Source organism: Myotis myotis, unplaced genomic scaffold (genome assembly GCF_014108235.1).
Source record: "Myotis myotis isolate mMyoMyo1 unplaced genomic scaffold, mMyoMyo1.p scaffold_m19_p_22, whole genome shotgun sequence".
Lineage (NCBI taxonomy): Eukaryota > Metazoa > Chordata > Mammalia > Chiroptera > Vespertilionidae > Myotis > Myotis myotis.
Window position 1 is genome coordinate 7,952,598 of NW_023416327.1, and position 21,689 is coordinate 7,974,286.

The 21,689-nt window shown below is 41.9% G+C and overlaps 1 protein-coding gene across 5 annotated transcripts in view; it reads left to right on the top strand.

Annotated features, from left to right (window-relative positions):
- Positions 1-21,689, top strand: part of TUBGCP5 (tubulin gamma complex associated protein 5) — a 123,080-nt gene that overhangs the window by 69,788 nt on the left and 31,603 nt on the right. For all 5 annotated transcript variants that reach the window (XR_004975103.1, XM_036355409.1, XM_036355411.1 and 2 more), the window contains 6 exons: positions 613-706; positions 1,225-1,471; positions 5,187-5,389; positions 12,816-12,931; positions 14,196-14,464; positions 20,812-21,010. Coding sequence is in view for 4 of the 5 variants with exons in the window: in XM_036355409.1 (XP_036211302.1) it covers positions 613-706; positions 1,225-1,471; positions 5,187-5,389; positions 12,816-12,931; positions 14,196-14,464; positions 20,812-21,010 (1,128 nt within the window). In the remaining variant the exon portion in view is untranslated. The remainder of the gene's footprint in view (positions 1-612; positions 707-1,224; positions 1,472-5,186; positions 5,390-12,815; positions 12,932-14,195; positions 14,465-20,811; positions 21,011-21,689) is intronic.

The following is a 21,689-nucleotide window of genomic DNA, read 5'->3' on the forward strand; positions in this document are numbered from 1 at the left end:
TCGGATTAAGAGATTAATGTGTTCTGTTTTCCAGTTATCTGACCTCTGCCTCAACTGCTCAATTTTGAGTCTTTTGTTAAAATGTCTTATCACTACTGTAGCGCAGGGCTGGGGAACATCTTGTCTGCAGGCCACATAAGGCCTGAGAAATCATTCCCTCCGGCCCCACCTAGGCATTAGGGGAGAGCTAATTAAATGTTTGACCAGCCCTAACCGGTTTAGCTCAGCTGATAGAGTGTCGGCTTGAGGACTCAAGGGTCCCAGGTTCAATTCTGGTCAAGGACATGTACCTTGGTTGCGGGCACATCCCCAGTAGGGAGTGTGCCAGAGGCAGCTGATTGATGTTTCTTTCTCATCTGTGTTTCCAACTCTCTATCCCTCTCCCTCTCTGTAAAAAAATCAATAAAATATATATAAAAAAATAAAAATTAAATTTAAAAAAATAAATATTTGACCAAATAGAACAGGCTAATGTTTAAGTTGGTAATTACATATGGCCGAAAATGATGTTATAAATATTGAACTGGCTCCTGGCAGAAGGAAGGTTCCCCACCCTGCAGGAGTGAATATTTTTCTAGACTAAAATACACTCATTTTTTTATTTCATTTCAGGTTACTTTCAGGGGTCAAAAAGCTCTTTATATTTCAGTTGATAGATGGGAAGGTAAATGTGAGAAACAATGTAATAGTGACCCATTTGACACATGTAAGTGATTTGTATTTATTATAGTTTCAATTAAATGATAGGATTTATTTAGCTCATCTTTATATAACTAGAACATTTTTCATTATTAAAAATAACTACTAAATATATTTAAGATCTAAAAGGCAAATTAGGTTGTACACCTTAACAGTGCTTAGAGAATTCTTTAGTATTGTTTGTGATATTACATTTAGTTTTAATTTGTGTTTTCTCTTTTTTATTCGTCATTGTGTATTGGGAAAGCTGCATACTGTAATTTTGTTGTTGTTGTTGCCTGTAGTGCATTTACCAGAAATGTGTTTTTAAAAAGTAGAAGCCATAATTCTATATTCTGTAGAAATTAATGCTCACAGTATCCTTTGAGTCTAAATATTTGCTTTATTAGTTTGTCATCTCCTCAGCATAGTCTTCAAAACAGTCATGAAAGAAATATTTTACAGTGAGGGGGATATGAATTTGAGTACTTACAGAGACTGACTTTAATAATTGCAGTTTTTAATTCTCATTTCATCTGACCACAGAGCTGTTTGCGATCAGTGCTGGAGCAGATAGCAGCGTATGGCCAGGTTGTGTTCCGACTCCAGGAGTTCATCGATGAAGTCATGGGGCACAGCTCCGAGCATACGCTTCCTGGGAATGGATCCATCCTTAAGAAGCTAACGGAAGCTCCCTTTCGAACTTACCAGGCTTTCATGTGGGCCCTATACAAATACTTTATTACTTTCAAAGAGGAACTTACAGAAATTGAGAAGTGTATCATCAATAACGGTATTGAAATGTTCTTCCCTTTGACACACAACATACTTTGAATGCCATTTAGGTTGTTAATTGATATAAAGTTTGAAAATTACATGGCAAATAATTGTTATGAGTACTTTCATTTTTTAAATTATTTTAAATTTATATTTTAAGCTGTTCATATCTTTAAAAATACAAACAGTAACAAAAGACTGTGAAAACTTTTCCTCCTGCTCCAATTGTCCAGATGAGTACTCAGTTCCTCTCCCTAGAGGCAGCCAAGTGATCAGTGTCTGGTACACCCTCCCTGAGAGAACTTAAATACATGTAGTCAATGCCTGTTCATATATGCATACCTAGATGTCTATGAACTGCCCCCTTCAAATGATTTCTTATTTAAATTTTTAGGATTGCTACCTTATGCCCAGTCAGCATGGCTCAATGGTTGAGCATCGACCTATGAATCAGGAGATCACGTTTCGATTCCCGGTCAGGGCACATGACTAGGTTGTGTGCTTGATCCCCATTAAGGGGAGTGTAGGAGGCATCCAATCAATGATTCTCTCTCATCATTGATGTTTCTATCTCTCTCCCCCTCCCTTCCTCTCTGTGAAATAAAAAATATATATTTTAAAAAAAGATTACTACCTTATCTATATATGTCCTATATAATAAAAGAGAAACATGTAAATTGACCGTCCTTCTGCTACACTCACCAGCCAATCAGGTGTGAGTATGCAAATTAACCCAACAAAGATGACAGGTTAATTTGCATACACATGTGCCAGGCAGAGACCAGAGCGGGAGAGCCTGCGGCTTGTGGGGATGTGGCTCCCTCGGTCGTTCCCAGCAGCGTGGGGAGCACCAGGAATTCTGGGAATAGTAGTTCTGGTGGCAGCCCCAGGGCCGGAAGCCCATAGCGCGGGGAGCACCAGGAATGCTGGGAATCATGGTTCTGGTGGCAGACAGATCTCCTAGACACTAGAGCAAAGTGAGCCTGGAGCAAGTAACTGTTGCAGTGGGGGATGGAGGGAAAACAAAGGTGAGAGACATAAGTAAAATCAGAGTGCCTAGGAAAAATTATGGGGAAGATATCCTAAAACTTCCAGGAAATCTTCACCAATGAAGCAAAGAAAAAAAAATGCCTCTATTGTTCTGTGAGCTACAAACCAAACTGAGTTGGAGTCTCAGACAATTCACTCATATGATTGCAAAGACAGACAGAAACTCTCAGATTGGAGAGTGCTCCCAGATTGGAGAGGGTGCAGGTCGGGCTGAGGGACCCCCACACCCCCCAGTGCACGCTGTTGTGCACTGGGCCTCTAGTATATATATAAAAGCCTAAGCAACTGGCCAACCATTCAACCAATAGCTATGATGCGCACTGACCACCAGAGGGCAGACGCTCAATGCAGGAGCTGCTGAACTGTGACTTGGCAGCTGTGGTTCTCAGGTGACGCACTAGGAACCAGAGAGGAGGGAGCCCAATTCCGGTCTGCATCACCCAAGAACTGCCCTCGCAATCTGGGACCCTTTGGGGGATGTCGGAGAGCCAGTTTCAGCCCCATCCCAACAGGCCAGGCCGAGGGATCCCACTTGTGCATGAATCCATGCACTGGGCCTCTAGTAAGTATATAAAGAGCCTCCTCATTTTTATTTTTTATTTTTTTAATATATAGATTTGAGAGAGAGAGAGAGGAAGGGAAAGAGAAAAACATTGATTTGTTCCACCCATCCATGCATTTGTTGGTTGCTTCTTGTATATGCCCTGACCGGAGATCGAACCCGCAACCTTGGTGTATCAGAACAATGCTCTAACCAACTGAGCTACTAGCCAAGGCCCCTTTTGGTGGACATTTAGGTTGTTTCTGATCCTTTGCTATTGCCAACTACTGCAGTGATAACCTCTTATGTATAATTCACAGTGCACGTGTGCAGCAAGTTATCTATAGCATAAATTCTTAACACATTGCAGACAGATCACGAGAATTCTCATGTTTTCATATTACACAGTGTTTTACAAATTATCATACTTTAAAAAGATATTAGCTTGTAAGAACATGTAATCAGTAACTTCAAAATGCAGTGGGTATTTAATGTTAAAGCTTACCTTTAACATTTCTGTAAAACTAGAGGCCTGGTGCACAAAATTCATGCACGGTGGTTGTCCCTCAGTTCGGCCTGCACCCTCTCCAAATCGGGACCCCTCTGGGGATGTCCGACTGCCTCTCACAATCTGGGACCGCTGGCTCCTAACCGCTCACCTGCCTGCCTGCCTGATCACCCCTAACCACCTCTGCCTCACCCCACACCCAGGACCCAGGATTCCCTTCTTTGGCCCATCGCAGGCACCCGCGACCTGGGCTTCCCTCCCTCTGGCCAGCTGCAGGCAACCAGGATCCAGGCTGGCTTCACCTGGGCCAACTGAAGCCACAGGTGCCCAGGACCGTGGGGCAAGCAGCTTGTCCCTCTCCCAGGCAGCAGGTTGGCTGGTCCCCATTCCTCTCTTGCGAGCTCATTTGTGCCTGGCTGGTCCCCATTCCTCTCTTGCGAGCTCATTTGTGCCTGGCTGGTCCCCATTCTCTCCTGAGCTCATTTGTGCCTGGTGGTCCCCAATCCTCTCTCCCCAGCTCATTTGTGCCTGGTTGGTCCCCAATCCTCTCTCCCCAACTCATTTGTGCCTGGCTGGTCCCCATTCCTCTCTCTTCAGTGTTAAGTGTCTGAGCAGTTCTGGCAGGAGGGTGTGAGGGTGTGATGACCATGTGCATGTTAGGTCTTTATTACATAGGATGTTTTTTGTACTTGTTCAATAGAAACTTATCTGGCCACTGGGTAAAGCTAGCAGTAAAACTACTGGTTCGCAATGTGTAAGGGTGGAAGTGCTGGGCCAAGGAGGTCTTATGGCATGTGTAATTTTGATAGATTCTGCCACATTGTTCAATAGTACAGATAAGTAACTTCATTCTTCCAGGCAGTATATATGAATACCTGTTTCCTCATAGTCTTGCCAACAGTGTGTTATCAAACTTTTTGATACCAATATGACAGGTGTGAAATGGTGACCCAGTGTCGGTTTCCTTCTCAACTTTTCTTTACAACTACTGCACAGGGTAGTGCTGAGTCCTGTGTTCCCATCACCCCACGTCCTCAATGGGTTACATAACTACAGTCTGTTACCAAACCAGGAAATTGGCATGGCATATTGATTAACCAATCTACAGACCTGATGTGGGTTTCACCAGTTTGCAGATACTTGCTTTTTTGTTGGGAGCGGGGAGGAGCTAGTAGTACCTGTGTGCAGTCGGCAACATTTTGTCGCGTGTGTAGATTCACATAATCACCTCCATGTTTGGGACTCAGAGTTGTGCCATCCCCATAAAGGGACTTGCTCTTGCTCCCCCTCTGTAGTCAGTCACCCCACCATCCCCTCACTGAAATAGTATCCCATTGTAGTCTGGAATTTTTTTCCCACAATGTAGTTTTAGTTTGTATTCTTTTATTACAAGTGAGATTGAGTATCTTTCTATATGTTTAGGAATCACTTGTGTTTCTGTCAGTTCCTTTATACATTATTTTTCTGCTTTTTTTTCTCCCTTTAGGAAATAATTTCTTTAGGAAAATGAATCATTTGTGATACAAGATGAAAATCCAGCATCCTCTGTTGGCTCTGCCTTTCCATAATGGCTGAACACATTTGAAAGCATATTTTTCCTGGCTAATGAGTTTGATTTCTTGATATTTGCAGATACGACAATAACTCTTGCCATAGTAGTGGACAAGTTGTCGCCTCGACTGGCTCAGCTGAAGGTTCTGCACAAAGTCTTTAGCACTGGCATAGCAGAAGTCCCACCGGACACTCGGAATGTCGTGCGGGCATCTCACCTGCTTAACACCCTATACAAGGCCATTCTTGAATATGACGATGTTGGAGAAGCCTCTGAGCAAACCGTACGTGGGCCCTCATCTAGTCTAAAGTGTGTGGTTCTATCCTGCCAGCTAAGGGAGTGGTGCACAGCTTTCACAGCTTTTGTAAAAACAGTGCTTAAGTCATGCTGTGCCAGACACTTGTGCAGGGTTTTTAAATTAGCTTCTAAGTTATAGTTGCCATGATCACCAAAAGGATGAGGAAAGGACAAAGCAAAACATAAAACAAGATGTGAAAAATACCTAGCTAAATTACATAGATATTTGCAATAACCATTTTTTTTTAATCTTTATTGTTGAAAGTATTACATGTCCCCTTTTTTCCCTCATTGACCCCACCAGCCCACCTCAGCCCCTCATCCCAGGCCTTCACCACCCTATTGTCTACGTTAATGGGCCATGCATATATGCATACAAGGTCCTTGGTTGATTACCTCCCACTCACCCAGCCCCACCACCTTACCTCTGAGATTCCTCAGTCTGTTCCATGCTTCCATGTCTCTATATCCACTCCATTCATTACTTTATTTTGTTTATTACATTCCACATGTGAGTGACATCATGTGATAATTGTCTTTCTCTGACTGACCTATTTCGCTTAGCATAATACTCTCCAGGTCCCTCCATGCTGTCTCAAAAGATAAGAGATCCTTCTTTTTTACTGCTGCATAGTATTCCATGGTATAAGTGTACTACAGCTTTTTTATCCACTCACCTACTGATGGGCACTTGGGCTGTTTCCAGATCTTCACTATTGTAAATTGTGTTGCTATGAACATTGGGGTGCATACATTCTTTCTGATTGGTGTTTTGGGTTTCTTAGGATATATTTCTAAAAGTAAGATCACTGGGTCAAATGGCAGTTCCATATTCAATTTTTTGAGGAAACTCCATACTGTTTTCCATAATGGCTGCACCAGTCCGCATTCCCACCAGCAGTGCACTAGGGTTCCCTTTTCTCCGCATCCTCGCCAGCACTTGTCATTTGTTGATTTGTTGAAGATAGCCATTCTGACAGGAGTGAGATGATACCTCATTGTCGTTTTGATTTGCATCTCTCTGATGATCAGTGACTTTGAGCATGTTTTCATATGTCTCTTGGCTGTCTGTATGTCCACTTTGGAGAGGTGTCTATTTAGATCCTTTGCCAATTTTTTTATTGGATTGTTTGTCTTCCTTTTGTTAAGTTGTGAGTTCCTTATATATTTTGGATATTAACCCTTTATCAAATGTATCATTGCCAAATATGTTCTCCCATACAGTGGGCTCTCTTTTCATTTTGTTGATGGTTTCTTTTGCTGTGCAGAAGCTTTTTATTTTGATGTAGTCCCATTTGTTTATTTTCTCCTTAGTTTCTTTTGTCCTAGGAGATGTATTAATAAACATATTGCTACAAGAGATGTCTGAGATTTGGCTGCCTATGGTTTCTTTTGGGATTTTTATGGTTTCACTACATACATTTAAGTCCTGTATCCATTTTGAGTTTATTCTTGTGTAGGGTGTGAGTTGGTGGTCTAGTTTCATTTTTTTGCATGTATCTTTCCAATTTTCCCAACACCATTTATTGAAAAGACTGTCTTGACGCCATTGTATGCTCTTGCCTCCTTTGTCAAATATTGAGTGTAATGGCTTGGGTCAATTTCTGGGGTCTCTGTTCTATTCCATTGATCTGTATGCCTGTTTTGTGTCAGTACCAGGCTCTTTGGAGCACAGGAGCTTTAGAGCATCGGTTCTCAACCTGTGGGTCGCGACCCCTTTAGGGTTCAAACGACCCTTTCACAGGGGTCACCTAAGACCATCAGAAAACACATATGTACTTACATATTGTTTTTGTGATTAATCACTATGCTTTAATTATGTTCAATTTGTAACAATGAAAATACATCCTGCATATCAGATATTTACATTACGATTCATAAGAGTAGCAAAATTACAGTTATGAAGTAGCAACGAAAGTAATTTTATGGTTGGGGGTCACCACAACATGAGGAACTGTATTAAAGGGTCGCGGCATTAGAAAGGTTGAGAACCACTGCTTTAGAGTAAACTTGAAATCTGGTGTTGTGATTCCTCCAATTTTGTTCTTCTTTCTGAAGATTGCTGCAGCTATTTGAGATCTTTTTTAGTTTCATATAAATGTTTGAAGTATTTATTCTAGATCTGTGAAATATGCTGTTGTTATTTTAATAGGGATTGCATTGAATCTGTAGATTACCATGTATAGTATGGACATTTTAATGTTAATCCTACCAGTCCATGAACACAGTATATTCTTCCACTTGTTTATATCTTCTCTGTCTCTTTTTTCAATATACTGTAGATTTCTGAGTACAGGTCTTTTACCTCCTTGGTTAAGTTTATTCCTAAGTACCTTAATTTTTTTTGTTGCGATGGTAAATGGGATTGTTTGTTTAGTTTCTCTTTCTGGAAATTCATTATTGGTGTATAAAAAAGGCATCAATTTTGGGGTGTTGGTTTTGTATCCTGCTACATTGCCAAATTCATTTATTAAACATAGTACTTTTTTGGTGGAGTCTTTAGGGTTTTCTATGTCCAATATCATATCATGAGATTTTCACTTCTTCCTTTACAATTTGGATGCCTTTATTTCTTCTTGTCTGATTATTGTGGCTAGGACTTCCAGTGCTATGTTGAATAAGAGCGGTGAAAGTGGGTATCCCTGGAATAAATGCCACTTGGTCATGGTGTATGATCTTTCTAATGTAATGCTGGATCCAATTTGCTAACATTTTGTTGAGGATTTTAGCATCTAGGTTTATCAAGGATATTGGCCTGTAATTCTCTTCCTTTGTAGTGTCTTTATCTGGTTTTGGAATTAAGATTATGCTGGCCTCATAAAAAGTGTTTGGAAGTGTTCCTTCCTCTTGGATTTTCCGAAATAGTTTGAGGACGATAGTTATTAGATCTTCTTTGAATGTTTGGTAAAACTCCCCTGTGAAGCATCCGGACTTAAATTGTTTGCTGGGAGTTTTTTTATTACTGCTTCTATTTCCTCAGTTGTTATTGGCCTATTCAAGTTTTCTGATTCTTCCTGATTCGGTTTCAGGAGAATGTATTTTTCTGGGAATTTCTCCATTTCATCCACATTGTCCAGCTTGTTGGCATTTAGTTGTTCATAGTGTTTGCTTATAATTATTTGTATTTCTTTGGTGTCAGTGTTTACCTTACTACTTTCATTTCTGATTTTATTTATTTGAGTCCTCGCTCTTTGTTTCTTAATGAGTCTGCTAACAGTTCATCAATCTTGGTTATCTTTTCAAAGAACCAGCTCTTTTTTTCATTTATTTTTTTTTGTATTTTTTTTTAGTCTCTATATAATTTACTTCTGCTCTAATAGTTATTATAGCCTTCCTCCTATTTACTCTGGGCTATTATTATTCTCTTTATAATTCTTTAAGTTGTTGGTGTTAAATAGTTAATTATTAATATTTCTTGTTTTTTGAGGTATGCTTGTAGTGCTATGAACTTCTCTCTCAGGACTGCTTTTTCTGTGTCTCAGAGGTTTTTGTTTGTTGTGTGTTCCCAGGAAGTTTTTTATTTCTTTGCTGATCTCATTGGCAACCCATTCATTGTTTAATAACATGCTATTTAGCCTCCATGTGTTTGAATGTTTGGGGGTGTTTTTTACTGTAGTTGATTTGTAATTTCATTCCACTGTGATCTGAGAAGATGTTTGATATGATTTTAATCTTCTTGAACTTGTAGAGACTTGTTTTGGGTCCTAACATGTGGTCTATCTTTGTGAATGATCCATGTGCACTTGAGAAGAATGTATATTCTGCTGCTTTGGGATGAAATGTTCTATAAATGTCAATTCAATCCATCTGATCCAGTGTGTCCTTTAGAGTCACTGTTTGCTTGTTAATTTTTTGTCTGGAAGATCTATCCAGTGAAGTCAGTGGGGTTAAAGTCCCCTACTATGACTGTATTGTTGTCAGTCTCTTCCTTAAAGTCCTCTAGAAGTTTTTTTTTATGTATTTTGGTGCTTATATATTGAGTGCATAAATGTTTACCAAGGTTATATCCTCCTGTTGTATCAGTCCCTTTAGTATCATGTAGTGACCTTTGTTGTCTCTTGTGATGGCCTTCATTTTGAGTTTATTTTTTCAGATATGAGTATTGCTACCCCCGCTATTTTTGTTTGTTTCCATTTGCATGAAAAATTTTTTCTATTCCTTCACTCTAGTCCTGTGTCAGTCTTTTGTTCTGAGGTGGGCCTCTTGTAGACAGCATATAGTTGGGTCATGTTTTTTTATCCATGTTTTTTCAGCTACCCAATGTCTTTTGATTGGAGCACTTAATTCATTTACATTTAAGGTTATCATGATAGATACTTATTTATTGCCATTTAAATTCTGTATGCCTAGATTTCTATTTCTTCTTCTCATAGCAGTCTCTTTAGCATTTCTTGTAATGCTGTCTTGGTGGTGATGAACTCCTTTAGCCTTTTTTTGTCTGGGAAGCTCTTTATTTCACCATTTATTTTGAGTGATAGACTTGATGGATGTAGTAATCTTGGTTTCAGATCCTTGCTTTCCATTACCTTGAGTACTTCATGCAATTTTCTTTTGGCCTATAGAGTTTCTGAAGAGAAATCAGCTGACAGCCTTATACGGCAGCTCCTTTGTAGGTATCAAATTGCTTTTCTCTTGCTGCCTTTAAAATTCTCTCTTTGTCTTTAATTTGGCGTCTTCATTGTGATGTGTCTGGGCATGGTCCTGTTTGGGTTCTTTTTTCTTGGGATTCTCTGTGGCTCCTGAGCTTGTGTGACTTTTTCCTTTACCAAGCTAGTGAAGTTTTCTGCCATTATTTCTTCAAACATATTATCTGTTCCTTGCTCCCTTTCTTTCCCTTTTGGCACACCTATCATGCGAATATTGTTGCATTTCATGTTGTCCCACAGCTCCCTTAAGCTGTCCCCCCTGTATTTTGTTTTTTCTCTTTTTGGTTCTCTGATTGAGTGATTTTTTTCTTTCCTGTCTTCTAAGTCACTGATCTAATACTCAGCTTTTGCTAGTCTGCTGTGTATTCTTTCCAATGTCTTCTATGTCATACTTTATTTACACTTGTTCTTTTTTTCATAATTACTATATCTTTTCTCATGCTGTTGAGCATCTTTGCCATTATTCTGAACTCTGTATCAGGTAAGTTTCTTATCTACATCTCATTTATCTCTTCTGGAGAATTTCTCTTATTCTTTCATTTGGGGATTGTTTTTCTGACCCCCTAGTTTGGCTGCCTGTTAAGGTTTGTGACTATGTATAAGGAACATCTGCTACTCCTCTACACTTCTCAGTCTCTTGGTCAGGACAGTGTCAGATGCTATTTCTGACTAATTAGATTAGACAAAGATGCAAAGCCTCCAGAGACTCTCCACTGCCTGCAGACTAATTGAGTTCAGTCTTGAGTAGCCATCAGTTAGTCGTCCAGAGGTGGGGCGTGAGGTTTCCCAACAGGATGGGGCAGTTGCTTCTGCCTGGAGACTTACTGTTATTCTCAGTCTCATAATGGACCTCATAAACTCCACACATAGGGCATGGTGTTTTCCAATAGTGTGGATCAGCTGTCTTCCCTCCAAGCAAAACTGCCTGAATTGCAAAGGTTTGCTGCGAACAATGTCCTCTGCAGCATGAGGGAATGACCTAGCCTCACCCCATAACAAAGAAACAGAATTTCTGGAGGATGAGGCCCAGAAATCAGGATTTTAAAAAGATTCCCAGGTGATTGTAATGTGCAGCCAAGGTTGAGAACCACTTATCTACACTGAGTGGCCAGATTATTATGTCCACCTGACGTTTGTAGGCAAATTAGCCGAACACTGCATCATATGGGATATGGAAGCGAAGGCCTGTTCGAACACCTTTGCTGTCTGCAGTTACCAAGATAAAACATCTCCAATTCGCACAGGAACACAAGGATTGGACAGTCAAGCATTGGAAAAAAGTCATGTGATCCAATGAATCACATTTCCAGTTGCATCATGCAGATGGCAGAGTGAGAATTTGGCAGAAACAGCATGAAAGCATGCACCCCACATGCATGAGTACAACCCTTCAAGCTGGTGGGGGCAGTGTTATGGTTTGGGGCATGTTTTCCTGGCATGATTTGGGCCCTTCAATTCGTGTGGAACAACGTCTGAATAGCACAACCTACCTAAGTATCGTTGCTGATCAAGTTCATCCTATCATGTTGCTGGCGTATCCCAATGGAGATGGCTTCTTCCAGCAAGACAATGCGCCATGCCACGCTGCTCGTATTGTGCAGGAGTGGTTTCAAGAACATGAGGGAGACTTTACCTTGCTTAGGTGGCCCCACAACCACCAGATCTCAATCCAATTGAGCATTTGTGGGACGAAGTTAAAAGAGGCATCAGGCATGGTGTCAGATTCCTCGCATCACCTTTCAACATCTCGTGGAGTCAATGCAAAGAAGAATCACCGCAGTATTGAAGGCAAAAGATGGCCCAACAAAGTACTGATGGGGTGGTCATAATAATCTGACCACTCAGTGTATTAACCCGGAGGTCTTAGTTCAGTTCCCGGTCAGAGTACTTGCCTGTGTTCTGGGCTCAATCCCTAGTCAGGGGCATGCAAGAAGCAGCCAATCAATTGTTCTTTCTCATCATGATGTTTCTGTTTCTCTCTCCCTCTTCCTTCCTCTCTGAAATTATATTTTAAAAAATATATTTTAAAAAAATGCTAATCTATGATATCAGACACCTAGAGCAGTCAGATTCATAGAAACAGAAAGTAGGATGGTGGTACATATTTTAGGTATATTTCCTAGTTTGTTGGTGTACTGTTTTCTCAACATTTTTGTGCTGCAGTTTAGTCCAAAGGCACTTAATTTCTTTCTGCTATGCAATTTTTTTTTTTAAATATATTTTTATTGATTTTTTACAGAGAGGAAGGGAGAGAGATAGAGAGTCAGAAACATCGATGAGAGAGAAACATCGATCAGCCACCTCCTGCACATCCCCCACCGGGGATGTGCCCGCAACCCAGGTACATACCCTTGACCGGAATCGAACCTGGGACGCTTCAGTCCACAGGCCGACGCTCTATCCACTGAGCCAAACCAGTCTCGGCTGCTATGCAATTTTTTTGTATAGTAGAATGAAATCATTTCCTCATTCTTAATGGACATCTTGCTAATTGCACCATTTAGGTAGGGAAACTGTATCCCTATCATCCCTGGGTAACCATCACTCTCAGGAGGGTCCTAGTATGGACTAGAGATATGTGCTCATCTCACATATAGGTGAGTTTTTTTGGTCAGGATCTTATAACATGTTTTTAATTTTTAATTTTTTGTTTCAAACAATAGAAATCTGATAATTATTTAAAAAGGTGTTTCAGAAATGTTTGCAACTCATTTCATGCAGAGATGAGAGTGCTGTAAGTGTGGGCTGTGCACGCTGTCTCCACAGGTCTCACTGCTTTTCTCTCTCTGGGTGGAAACCGTGAGGCCATACCTGCAGATTGTGGACGAGTGGATTGTGCACGGCCACCTATGCGACTGCGCCCGGGAATTCATCATCCAGAGGTAACTGCGGCAATCACAGGTTCATGGGTATAGGCGTCATCTTTTGTCTTGTGTTAGAATCACCTGCGTCCATTCGAGTAGAAGACACTGAGTCCCAGCCCCAAAATATATTTTTCCAAGTTTATGTCAGTTCACAGCTTTTCTTTGCAAATCATATTTTTGAGTGATAGTGTGTTCATGAAGGGCTGGTCTGGTAAAACGCACACTGCTTTTCATACAATGAGTTCAGGTAACAACCAATAGGCTTCAGTCATTCCAATATAAGTCATCAGTAAGACAAAAGTATGACAATATTACAGAATTGGCCTCTAATATATTTATTTCTCCATATTAGCTACCCTGCAATTAATTGTTTTTTCCAAATAGAATCTGCCATGTGGAACCGTCCGCATCTCAACTCTGAAGTTGTGCACTGTTTAGGTTTGATTGACAGCTGTCCATGTACCTGGGCAAACAGAGCAGCTGTGATTCCGCAGAGTTCTGGAATGGTGGCCCTGTTTCCAGTGCTAGATAAAGGAGCCAGCCTTTCCTCAAGTCAATCTCGTGTCCCTTCTGTTCTGTTTCATCTTTTTTGACAATTTTTGTAAAAATGGGATTCTGACTATTCTTAGATGGTGATGAGTATCTATCATTTCATTATTAAAAGCAGTCCAGCCTTAGCTGGTTTGGCTTAGTAAATAGAGCATTGGCCTGCAAACTGAAGAGTCCTGGGTTCGATTCCGGTTAAGGGCCCGTACCTCCATTGCAGGCTTCCAGCTCTGGTCTGAGGGCCTGCAGGAGGCAACCAATTGATGTGTCTCTCTCACATTAGTGTATCTCTCTGTCTCTCCCACATCAGTGTTTCTCTCTGTCTCTCCCCTCTCCCTTCCATTTTCTCTAAAAATCAGTGGAAAATATATCCTTGGGCGAGTATTTAAAAAAATCAAAAACAGTCCAGTTAAGAATCTATGTGGGGAAAAAGATGTGGAATCTGAAGATTACCCTCAGAGGAGATGAACAAATTCATCATAGTTTGTTTAATTCCAATTCAAGAAACTTCCTACTTAGTTAGATTTTACCTCAGTTTTTCAGTGTATTTATTCACTTTTCCATGTTAAACTGAAGTCAGATAAAATATCCCCTGTTATTCATGGACATTGCTTCGTTTTAGCAATAATTGCTGTTACTGTGTTTTGGAATGTCTGGATGATATGACTAAGCTAGAACACATATACTGTTGTTTTGGGGGGGAAATTAACATTTAAATTATTTTGAATCTCTATAGAAACAAAAATGTTCCAGTAAATCACAGAGACTTTTGGTATGCGACGTACACGCTGTACAGTATATCAGAAAAGACAGAAAATGAAGAAAAAATGAGTGATAATGCCAGTGCAAGTTCTGGCAGTGACCAGGGGCCCTCCAGCCGACAGCACACCATGGTGTCCTTCCTCAGACCCGTCCTGAAGCAGATCATCATGGCTGGCAAGTCCATGCAGCTGCTCAAACACCTGCAGGTTGGGGACAGCACCATGTGCCAGGCCACAGCCAGAGGTGGGACCCTTTCCTTGTGCCTCTCCCATAGCATTGTGGCAATTGCTTTCTTGACTTTTGTCATCTGAGATACATAATGGTGTAGTTTGAAAATCATCAAAGACTTCTAGTTACATGGAAATTTTCAAGTGAATAGATTATGCTACTCCTGATTGAAAAAATTTGTCCTCATTGGGAATTTTTTTGTTGTTTTTAAATCTTTATTCTTGAGAGTATTACAGATGTCCCTGTTTTTACCCCCATTGCCCCACTCCATCCGGTTCCCACCCTACCCCAGGTCTTCACCACACTACTGTCTGTGTCCATAGGTAAGATCTTTGATTAATCTCTTCCCACGCCCCCATTCCCTCTGAGATTTGTCAGTCTGTTCCATGCTTCCATGCCTCTGATTCTTTTTTATTCATCAGTTTATTTTGTTCCTTAGATTTCTTGTTCATTTATTTTTATTTTTAGATTCAATTGTTGATAGATATGTATTTGTTGCCATTTTATTGTTCATATTTTTAATCTCTTCCTCCTCCTCTTCCTCTTCTTTTTTTAAAATTTATTTGTATTGCTTTCAGAGAGGAAGGGAGAGGGATAGAGAGATAGAAACATCAATGATGAGAGAGAATCATTGATCAGCTGCCTCCTGCACTCCCCCGCACTGGGGATCGAGCCCACAACCCAGGCATATACCCTGACCAGGAATCAAACTGTGACCTCCTAGTTCATAGGTCAACACTCAACCACTGAGCCATACTGGCTCGGCTTATTTTTCCTCTTCTTAAGGAATATTTTTGGAAGGAACCAAGATGACAGCACAGGTAAATGCCTGTACTTGCTGCCTCCCACAATCACATAAAAATTACAACTAAAATACAGAACAACTACCATCCAGAACCTTGGGAAAGCTGGCTGAGCGGAAGTCCTACAACTAGAGAGGTAAAGAAGAAAGCGCACTGAGACTGGTAGGAGGTGCGGAGGCACGGAACGGGCTGGTTTGGCACCCGGGTGAGCTGCTTTTTTAATCGGGAGGAGATCACCTCTGTGGAGGCTGCCCGGAGGAGTGAGCCATCCCAGCCGCACACCAGACCCCCAGCCCAGGGTTCCAGAGCTGGGGAAAGAAGTCCCTACAGGCAGTAAGAACTACGGACTGTAAAAACCAGTACGGATTGGGGCTGAGTGACACACAGGCTGCTGGAGACCCAGCTGCTCCTCTTAAAAGGCCAGCACCGCGAACTGAATTTACAAGCTCCCACTTCCTCTGAGCTCCAGTGCTGGGTGAGGCTCTGGGGGACCGAGATACATACGGGGAGAAACTGGCCTGTCTGGTATCAGGGCAGGAACTCAGGGGCTGCTTTATTCCAGATGGAGGTGCTTGCAGTGGTCATTGTTCCCGTGCTGGGACCTCCCTGGGTGCAGGGCTGACTAGCAGCCATTTCTGTTTGTTCCACCCTGGAGATTCCCTGAGACCTCGCCCCAACCAATTTACAACCCCACGCAAGTTGTGCACAGTGACATTTTCATATGAATGGCCTGTCCTTTCTCAGCCTCAAACCTGTCAAACAAGCTGCAGCTGGGTCTGGGAGCTTCCAAAGCTTTCAATAAAAGACCCAAGGCCAGTACCAGCACCAGCCTGCCTTGCTTCACAGCTGGGCCTTGCTTGGACACTTCCAAACCAGATACAAAGAAGAGGAATATACAGATCTCTCTAGCTCCTGCTGGGTGGCCCCAGGCAGTGGCTGGCTTTGCATCTCCCTGGAGACCCAAGACCCAGTCAGTGTATGCAGTGGTCAATGTGAGACAATACCAGATTACAACTTTTCACATCCATAAGTGACACACTCAAGGGGCAGACTCAGTGAGCACCAAAGCCCCAATGAAGCAAGTCCTGCCCCATAAGGGTGTCTTTTGCACAGCAGTTCTCTCACTGTAGTCGCAGCTGGTCCCCACAGCCAATTGGCCTGGAGGTCAATTCCTCCCAGTGACACCAACAGCAGTCAAGGCTCAACTACAAGACTGCACACAGCACACAAAGGGATGCACCAAGAGTGTCCACCTCAGATGATTGCGGAGGCTGAGCCACAGGGCCCTATAGGACACCTACTACACAAGGCCACTCTATCAACTCAAGGAGACTTAGCAGCTCTATCCAATACATAGAAACAAATACTGGAAGTAGCCAAAAGGCGAGACAAAGAAGCATGTCACAAATGAAAGAAATGTAAGAAAGCAAACTACTGGATATAGAATTCAAAGCCACAGTTATAAGGTTATTCAAGAGTCTTCTAGAAACCTGCAAGGGAATTAGGGAGACCTTCAAGGATCTTAGTGAGAATGCCAAAAAAATGGAAAAGTACCAGTAAGAAATTAAGCATACACTGACTAAAATAAAGAATAACATGCAGGAATTCAACAGTAGACTAGAGGATCCCAAGAATCAAGTCAATGATTTGAAATAAGAGGAAGCAAAAAACACCCAACCAGAAGAACAAAAAGAAAAAAGAATCCAAAACTATGAAGATAGTGTAAGGAGCCTCTGGGACAACTTCAAGCATACCAACATCCAAATTATGGGGGTGCTAGAATAAGAGAGAGAGCAACTCATTGAAAACCTATTTGAAGAAATAATGACAGAAAACTTCTCCTATCTGGTGAAAGAAATAGACTTACAAGTCCAGGAAGTGCAAAGAACCCCAAACAAGAGGAATCCAAAGAGGACTACACCAAGACATATCATAATTAGAATGCTAAGGGCAAAAGACAAAGAGAGAGTCTTAAAAGCAGTAAGAGAAAAATAGTTACCTACAAGAGAGTGCCCATATGACTGTCAGCTGATTTCTTAACAGAAACTATGCAAACCAGAAGGGAGTGACAAGAAATATTCAAAGTGATGAATGGCAAGAACCTACAACCAAGATTACTCTACCCAGCAAAGCTATCATTTAGAATTGAAGGTCAGATAAAGAGCTTCACAGACAAGAAAAAACCAAAGGAGTTCATCACAACCAAACCAGTATTATATGAAATGCTGAAGGGTATTCTTTAAGAACAGGAAGAGGAAGATAAAGATAAAAAATTATGAACAACAAAGTGACAACAGATACATATCTATCAACAAGTGAATTTAAAAATCAAATGAATAAAAAATGATGAACAGAATAAACTGGTGAATGGAATAGAATCAGGGGCATAGAATTGGAAAAGACTGATGATTCTTAGAGGGAAGAGGGTGTGGGGGGGATGCAGGTTTGTGGGGGGGGATGCTGGAAGAGATTAGACAAAGATCTTATATGCATACAGACAATAGGGTGGTGAGGGCCTGGGGTGGGGTTGGAACTGGGTGGAAGGGAGCTATGGAGGGAAAAAGGAAGGACATCTATAATAATCTCAACAATAAAGATTTTTTTTAAAAATACCCTTCAACATTTCATGTAACACTGGTTTGGTGATGATGAACTCCTTTAGCCTTTTCTTGTTTGTGAAGCAATTTATTTGATCCTCAATTCTAAATAAGAGCTTTGCTTGGTAGAGTAATCTTGGTTGTAGGTCCTCACTGTTCATCACTTTGAATATATCTTGCCACTCCCTCTGGCCTGCAAAGTTTCTGTTGAAAAATCAGCTGACAGTGTTATGGGAGCTCCCTTGTAGGAAACTAACTGCTTTTCTCTTGCTGCTTTTAAGATTCTCTGTGTCTTTAATCCTCGGCATTTTAATTATGATGTGTCTTGGTGTGGGCCTCTTTGGGTTCCTCTTGTTTGGGACTCTGTGCTTCCTGGACTTGTATATATATTTTTTTCACCAGGTAGGGGAAGTTTTCTGTCATTATTTTTTCAAATAGGTTTTCAATATCTTGCTCTCTCTCATCTTCTTCTGGCACCCCCATGCAAGTGTTGGTACGCTTGAAGTTGTCCCACAGGCTCTTTAACACTATCTTCATATTTTTGGATTCTTTCTTCTTTTTGCTCTTTTGATTGGGAGTTTTTTGCTTTCTCACATTCCAAATCGTTTATTTCATTCTTGAAATCTACTCTACTGTTGAATCCCGGTAAATTATTCTTTATTTCAGTTAATGTATGCTTCGTTTCTGATGGGTCCTTTTTCCTGTCTTTGATATTCTCACTAAGATCCTTGAAAGTCTCATAAAAATCCTTGACTAACCTTATAACCATGGTTTTGAACTCTGTATCCAGTAGTTTCCTTGCTTTTGTGATGTGTTTCTTTGTGTCCGCATTTTGGCTGCTCCCTGTGTTTATTTCTATGTGTTAGGTAGAGCTGCTATGTCTCCTGGAATTGGTAGAGTGGCCTTGTGTAGTAGGTGTCCTGTGGGGCCCAGTGGCTCAGCCTCCCCAGTCACCTGAGCTGGGCACTCGAGGTCGGCACACCCTGTAGTTGAGCCTTGATTGTTGTTGGCATCACTGGGAGGAGTTGACCTCCAGGCCAATAGGCTGTGAGGACCAGCTGCGACTACAGTGGGAGAGCTGCTGTGTAGGAGGCACCCTTATGGAGCAGGACTTGCTTTAGTGGGCTTTGCTGCTCGCTGAGTCTGCCCCTTGAGTGTATCACTCGTAGATGTGTAGAGTTGTAATCTGCTGTTGTATGAAGCTGTCCACTGTAGGGTGCACTGGTTCTGGGGCCTCCAGGGAGGTGCAAAGTCAGCTACTGCCTATGCTCTGCCTAGGACCACCTGGCACGAGCTGCGGAGTGATCTGCAGATGGCTGCTACTTATCTACGGCTTGGAGTTGCTGAGGAGAGGCCATGCTGTGAAATTTGCTAGTGCCAGGCCTGGGCCCTCTTATTGAGAGGTATGGGACATGCTGAGGCCAGCTGCTGCTTGTTCGAAAGATTTTAGCAAAGTGTGAAGTCTGAGCCTGGAGAGCCTATTCATTTGGTAAGACCAGTGCAACAGCTTGGATTCAGGCTGAAAATTGTATGGGGTAGGATCTCAGGGAGTCACCAGGGTGGGGTGAAGAGTGTGAGCAAGGTTTATGGAGACTCAGATATGAGGCCTGTCTGCAGGCTCTGTTGGGGGAGGGCTCAGCATAGGAACAATGACAGCACCCCTGTCTAGGAGAATGCTCCCCCCCAGTTCCCACCCTGATGCCAAACAATTCAGTTCCTCCCCATATCTCCTGCACCTTTCCAGCTACTGCCCCAGCGCTGGAGCTCAGAGGCAGCAAGTCAGTGTCAGTTCATATGCTGAACCTTTAAGAGGAACACCCGTGACACCAGCAGCCTGTGTCACTCAGTCATAATCCCCAATGGTTTTTACAGCCTGAAGTTACAGGGATGCTCTTCCCAGCTCTGGAACCCTTGGCTGAGGGCTCTGGTGTGGGGCTGGGACACCTTGCTTCTCACATAGACCTCCACAACCAAGACATCCCTCCTGATTAAAAGAATACCACACATGGGTGTCAGACCACTCTGTTCTGTGGCTCTGCCCCTCCTACCAGCCTCAGTGTGCTTTCTTCTTTAATCCTCTAGTTGTAGGACTTCCATTTAGCCAGATTTCGGATGGTTCTGAATGATGGTGATTCTGTATTTTAGTTGTAATTTTGATGTGGTTGTGGGAGGCAGCAAGTACTGCGTTTACCTACACCAGCATCCTGACCAGAAATCTCATATCTTTTTTATGTGCTTCAATAATATTTTCACTTTGTAATATTTCTCTTTTGAATGAATAGTAAAATGTCTTGAGCTTTTCAAGGTCACTGTTAGAAGTGTGTTTTTTTCCAGTAAAATTAAGACTTCCCTTAGTGTTATTATCAAAGTGCTGTACGGTATCATAGTAACTTAACTTTCAAGTATCCTGTTTAGGGATGTTACCTTGTTCAGAAAAAAATTAGGTTACACTTTAATGTCTCACCATGAATTTTTCAGTTGTCTGACAGAATGTAAAAATGTTTAGTGGCAGTGTATTTTAAAGGTAACGAAACACGAATAGACCGTCATATCCAAAGGAAAATACCAGGCTATATTTAGATAAAGTTACATAATACAGTGGGGCCTTGACTCACGAGTTTAATTCATTCCGTGACGGAGCTCATAACTCAAATTACTCGTATGTCAAATCATAAAGTGAACGAGTGAGACACGTGAGACACATGATGCTGGGCTGACACGTTCACTGTGACGTTCGCTGCGCCAACTAGCAGTGGGGTATCTGAAGCTGGCTCGTAACCCGAATTTTAGCTCGCAACTCAAAGCAAAAAAATCGGCCGAGAGACAGCTCGTATCTCAAAAAACTCGTTAGTCGGGACACTCGTAAGTCAAGGCCCCACTGTAATTCTGAATGCTACTTATATTATTTACTAGAACATGGCTAATAACATTAAGTAACTTGACATATTTCTTTATGTTTTAGATGCAGGAAGAAAAGGCTTATATAGCCTCTTCCTGGAATCTGTGCAGTCACGCCTTCGACATGGAGAAGAAGCCCGTACACAGCCCCTCACTGAACAGCAGGCAGCCCAGGGGAACCTCATTAGGATGCAGTCCATTGCAGAACGACACCTGGAGCTGGACGATGCTCACGACCCCCTGCTGGCAGTCAACTTTGCCAGGTGAAATCCAACTGCAACATCTTTGATGGTTGAAATAGCAGAATCTGTGCAGGATTTAGTAATGGTTTATTTCTGCTAGGTGGGGCTTTCCAGCCTTAAAAATAAAAACTTTGTAGCCTCTCCTACCTCATGAATGGAATACAGGATACTGTGTTCACTTATTTCAGGTGTCTCATTTGGCCTCCACGTTGGTGAAAGTCCACAGATCATCACGTGCCCTAGGCCCAAGGGAATGCTGTCACTGGAACCAGAGATGCTCTAAAAAGTCTGGGTTCTGCCTGGCTGGGTGGCTCAGTTGGTTGAGCATCGTACTGTGCACAAAAAGGTTGCTGGTTCAATTCCCAGTCAGGGCATGTTTGGAAAGCAACCCATTGATGTTTCTTTCCCACATCAATGCTTCCCCGCCACCCCCACTCCCTTCCTCTATGCATGTCCTTGGGTGAGGATTTTTTTTAAGTCTGGGTTATGGACGGACATCAGACATACTGAGTTAGACCTTCCTTATGTGCAGAATGCACCTTGACTCTTTGAAGCATTTAGGGATTAATACCAACACAGTGCCCCTCATCATCTGATGGCCATCACTCACTACCAGCAACCGAATGGCTACAAGTACTTGACCCTAAAGACAAAAGTGACTTTGAAAAACTGATCCACCCAAAGTATTTTATTTTGTTTT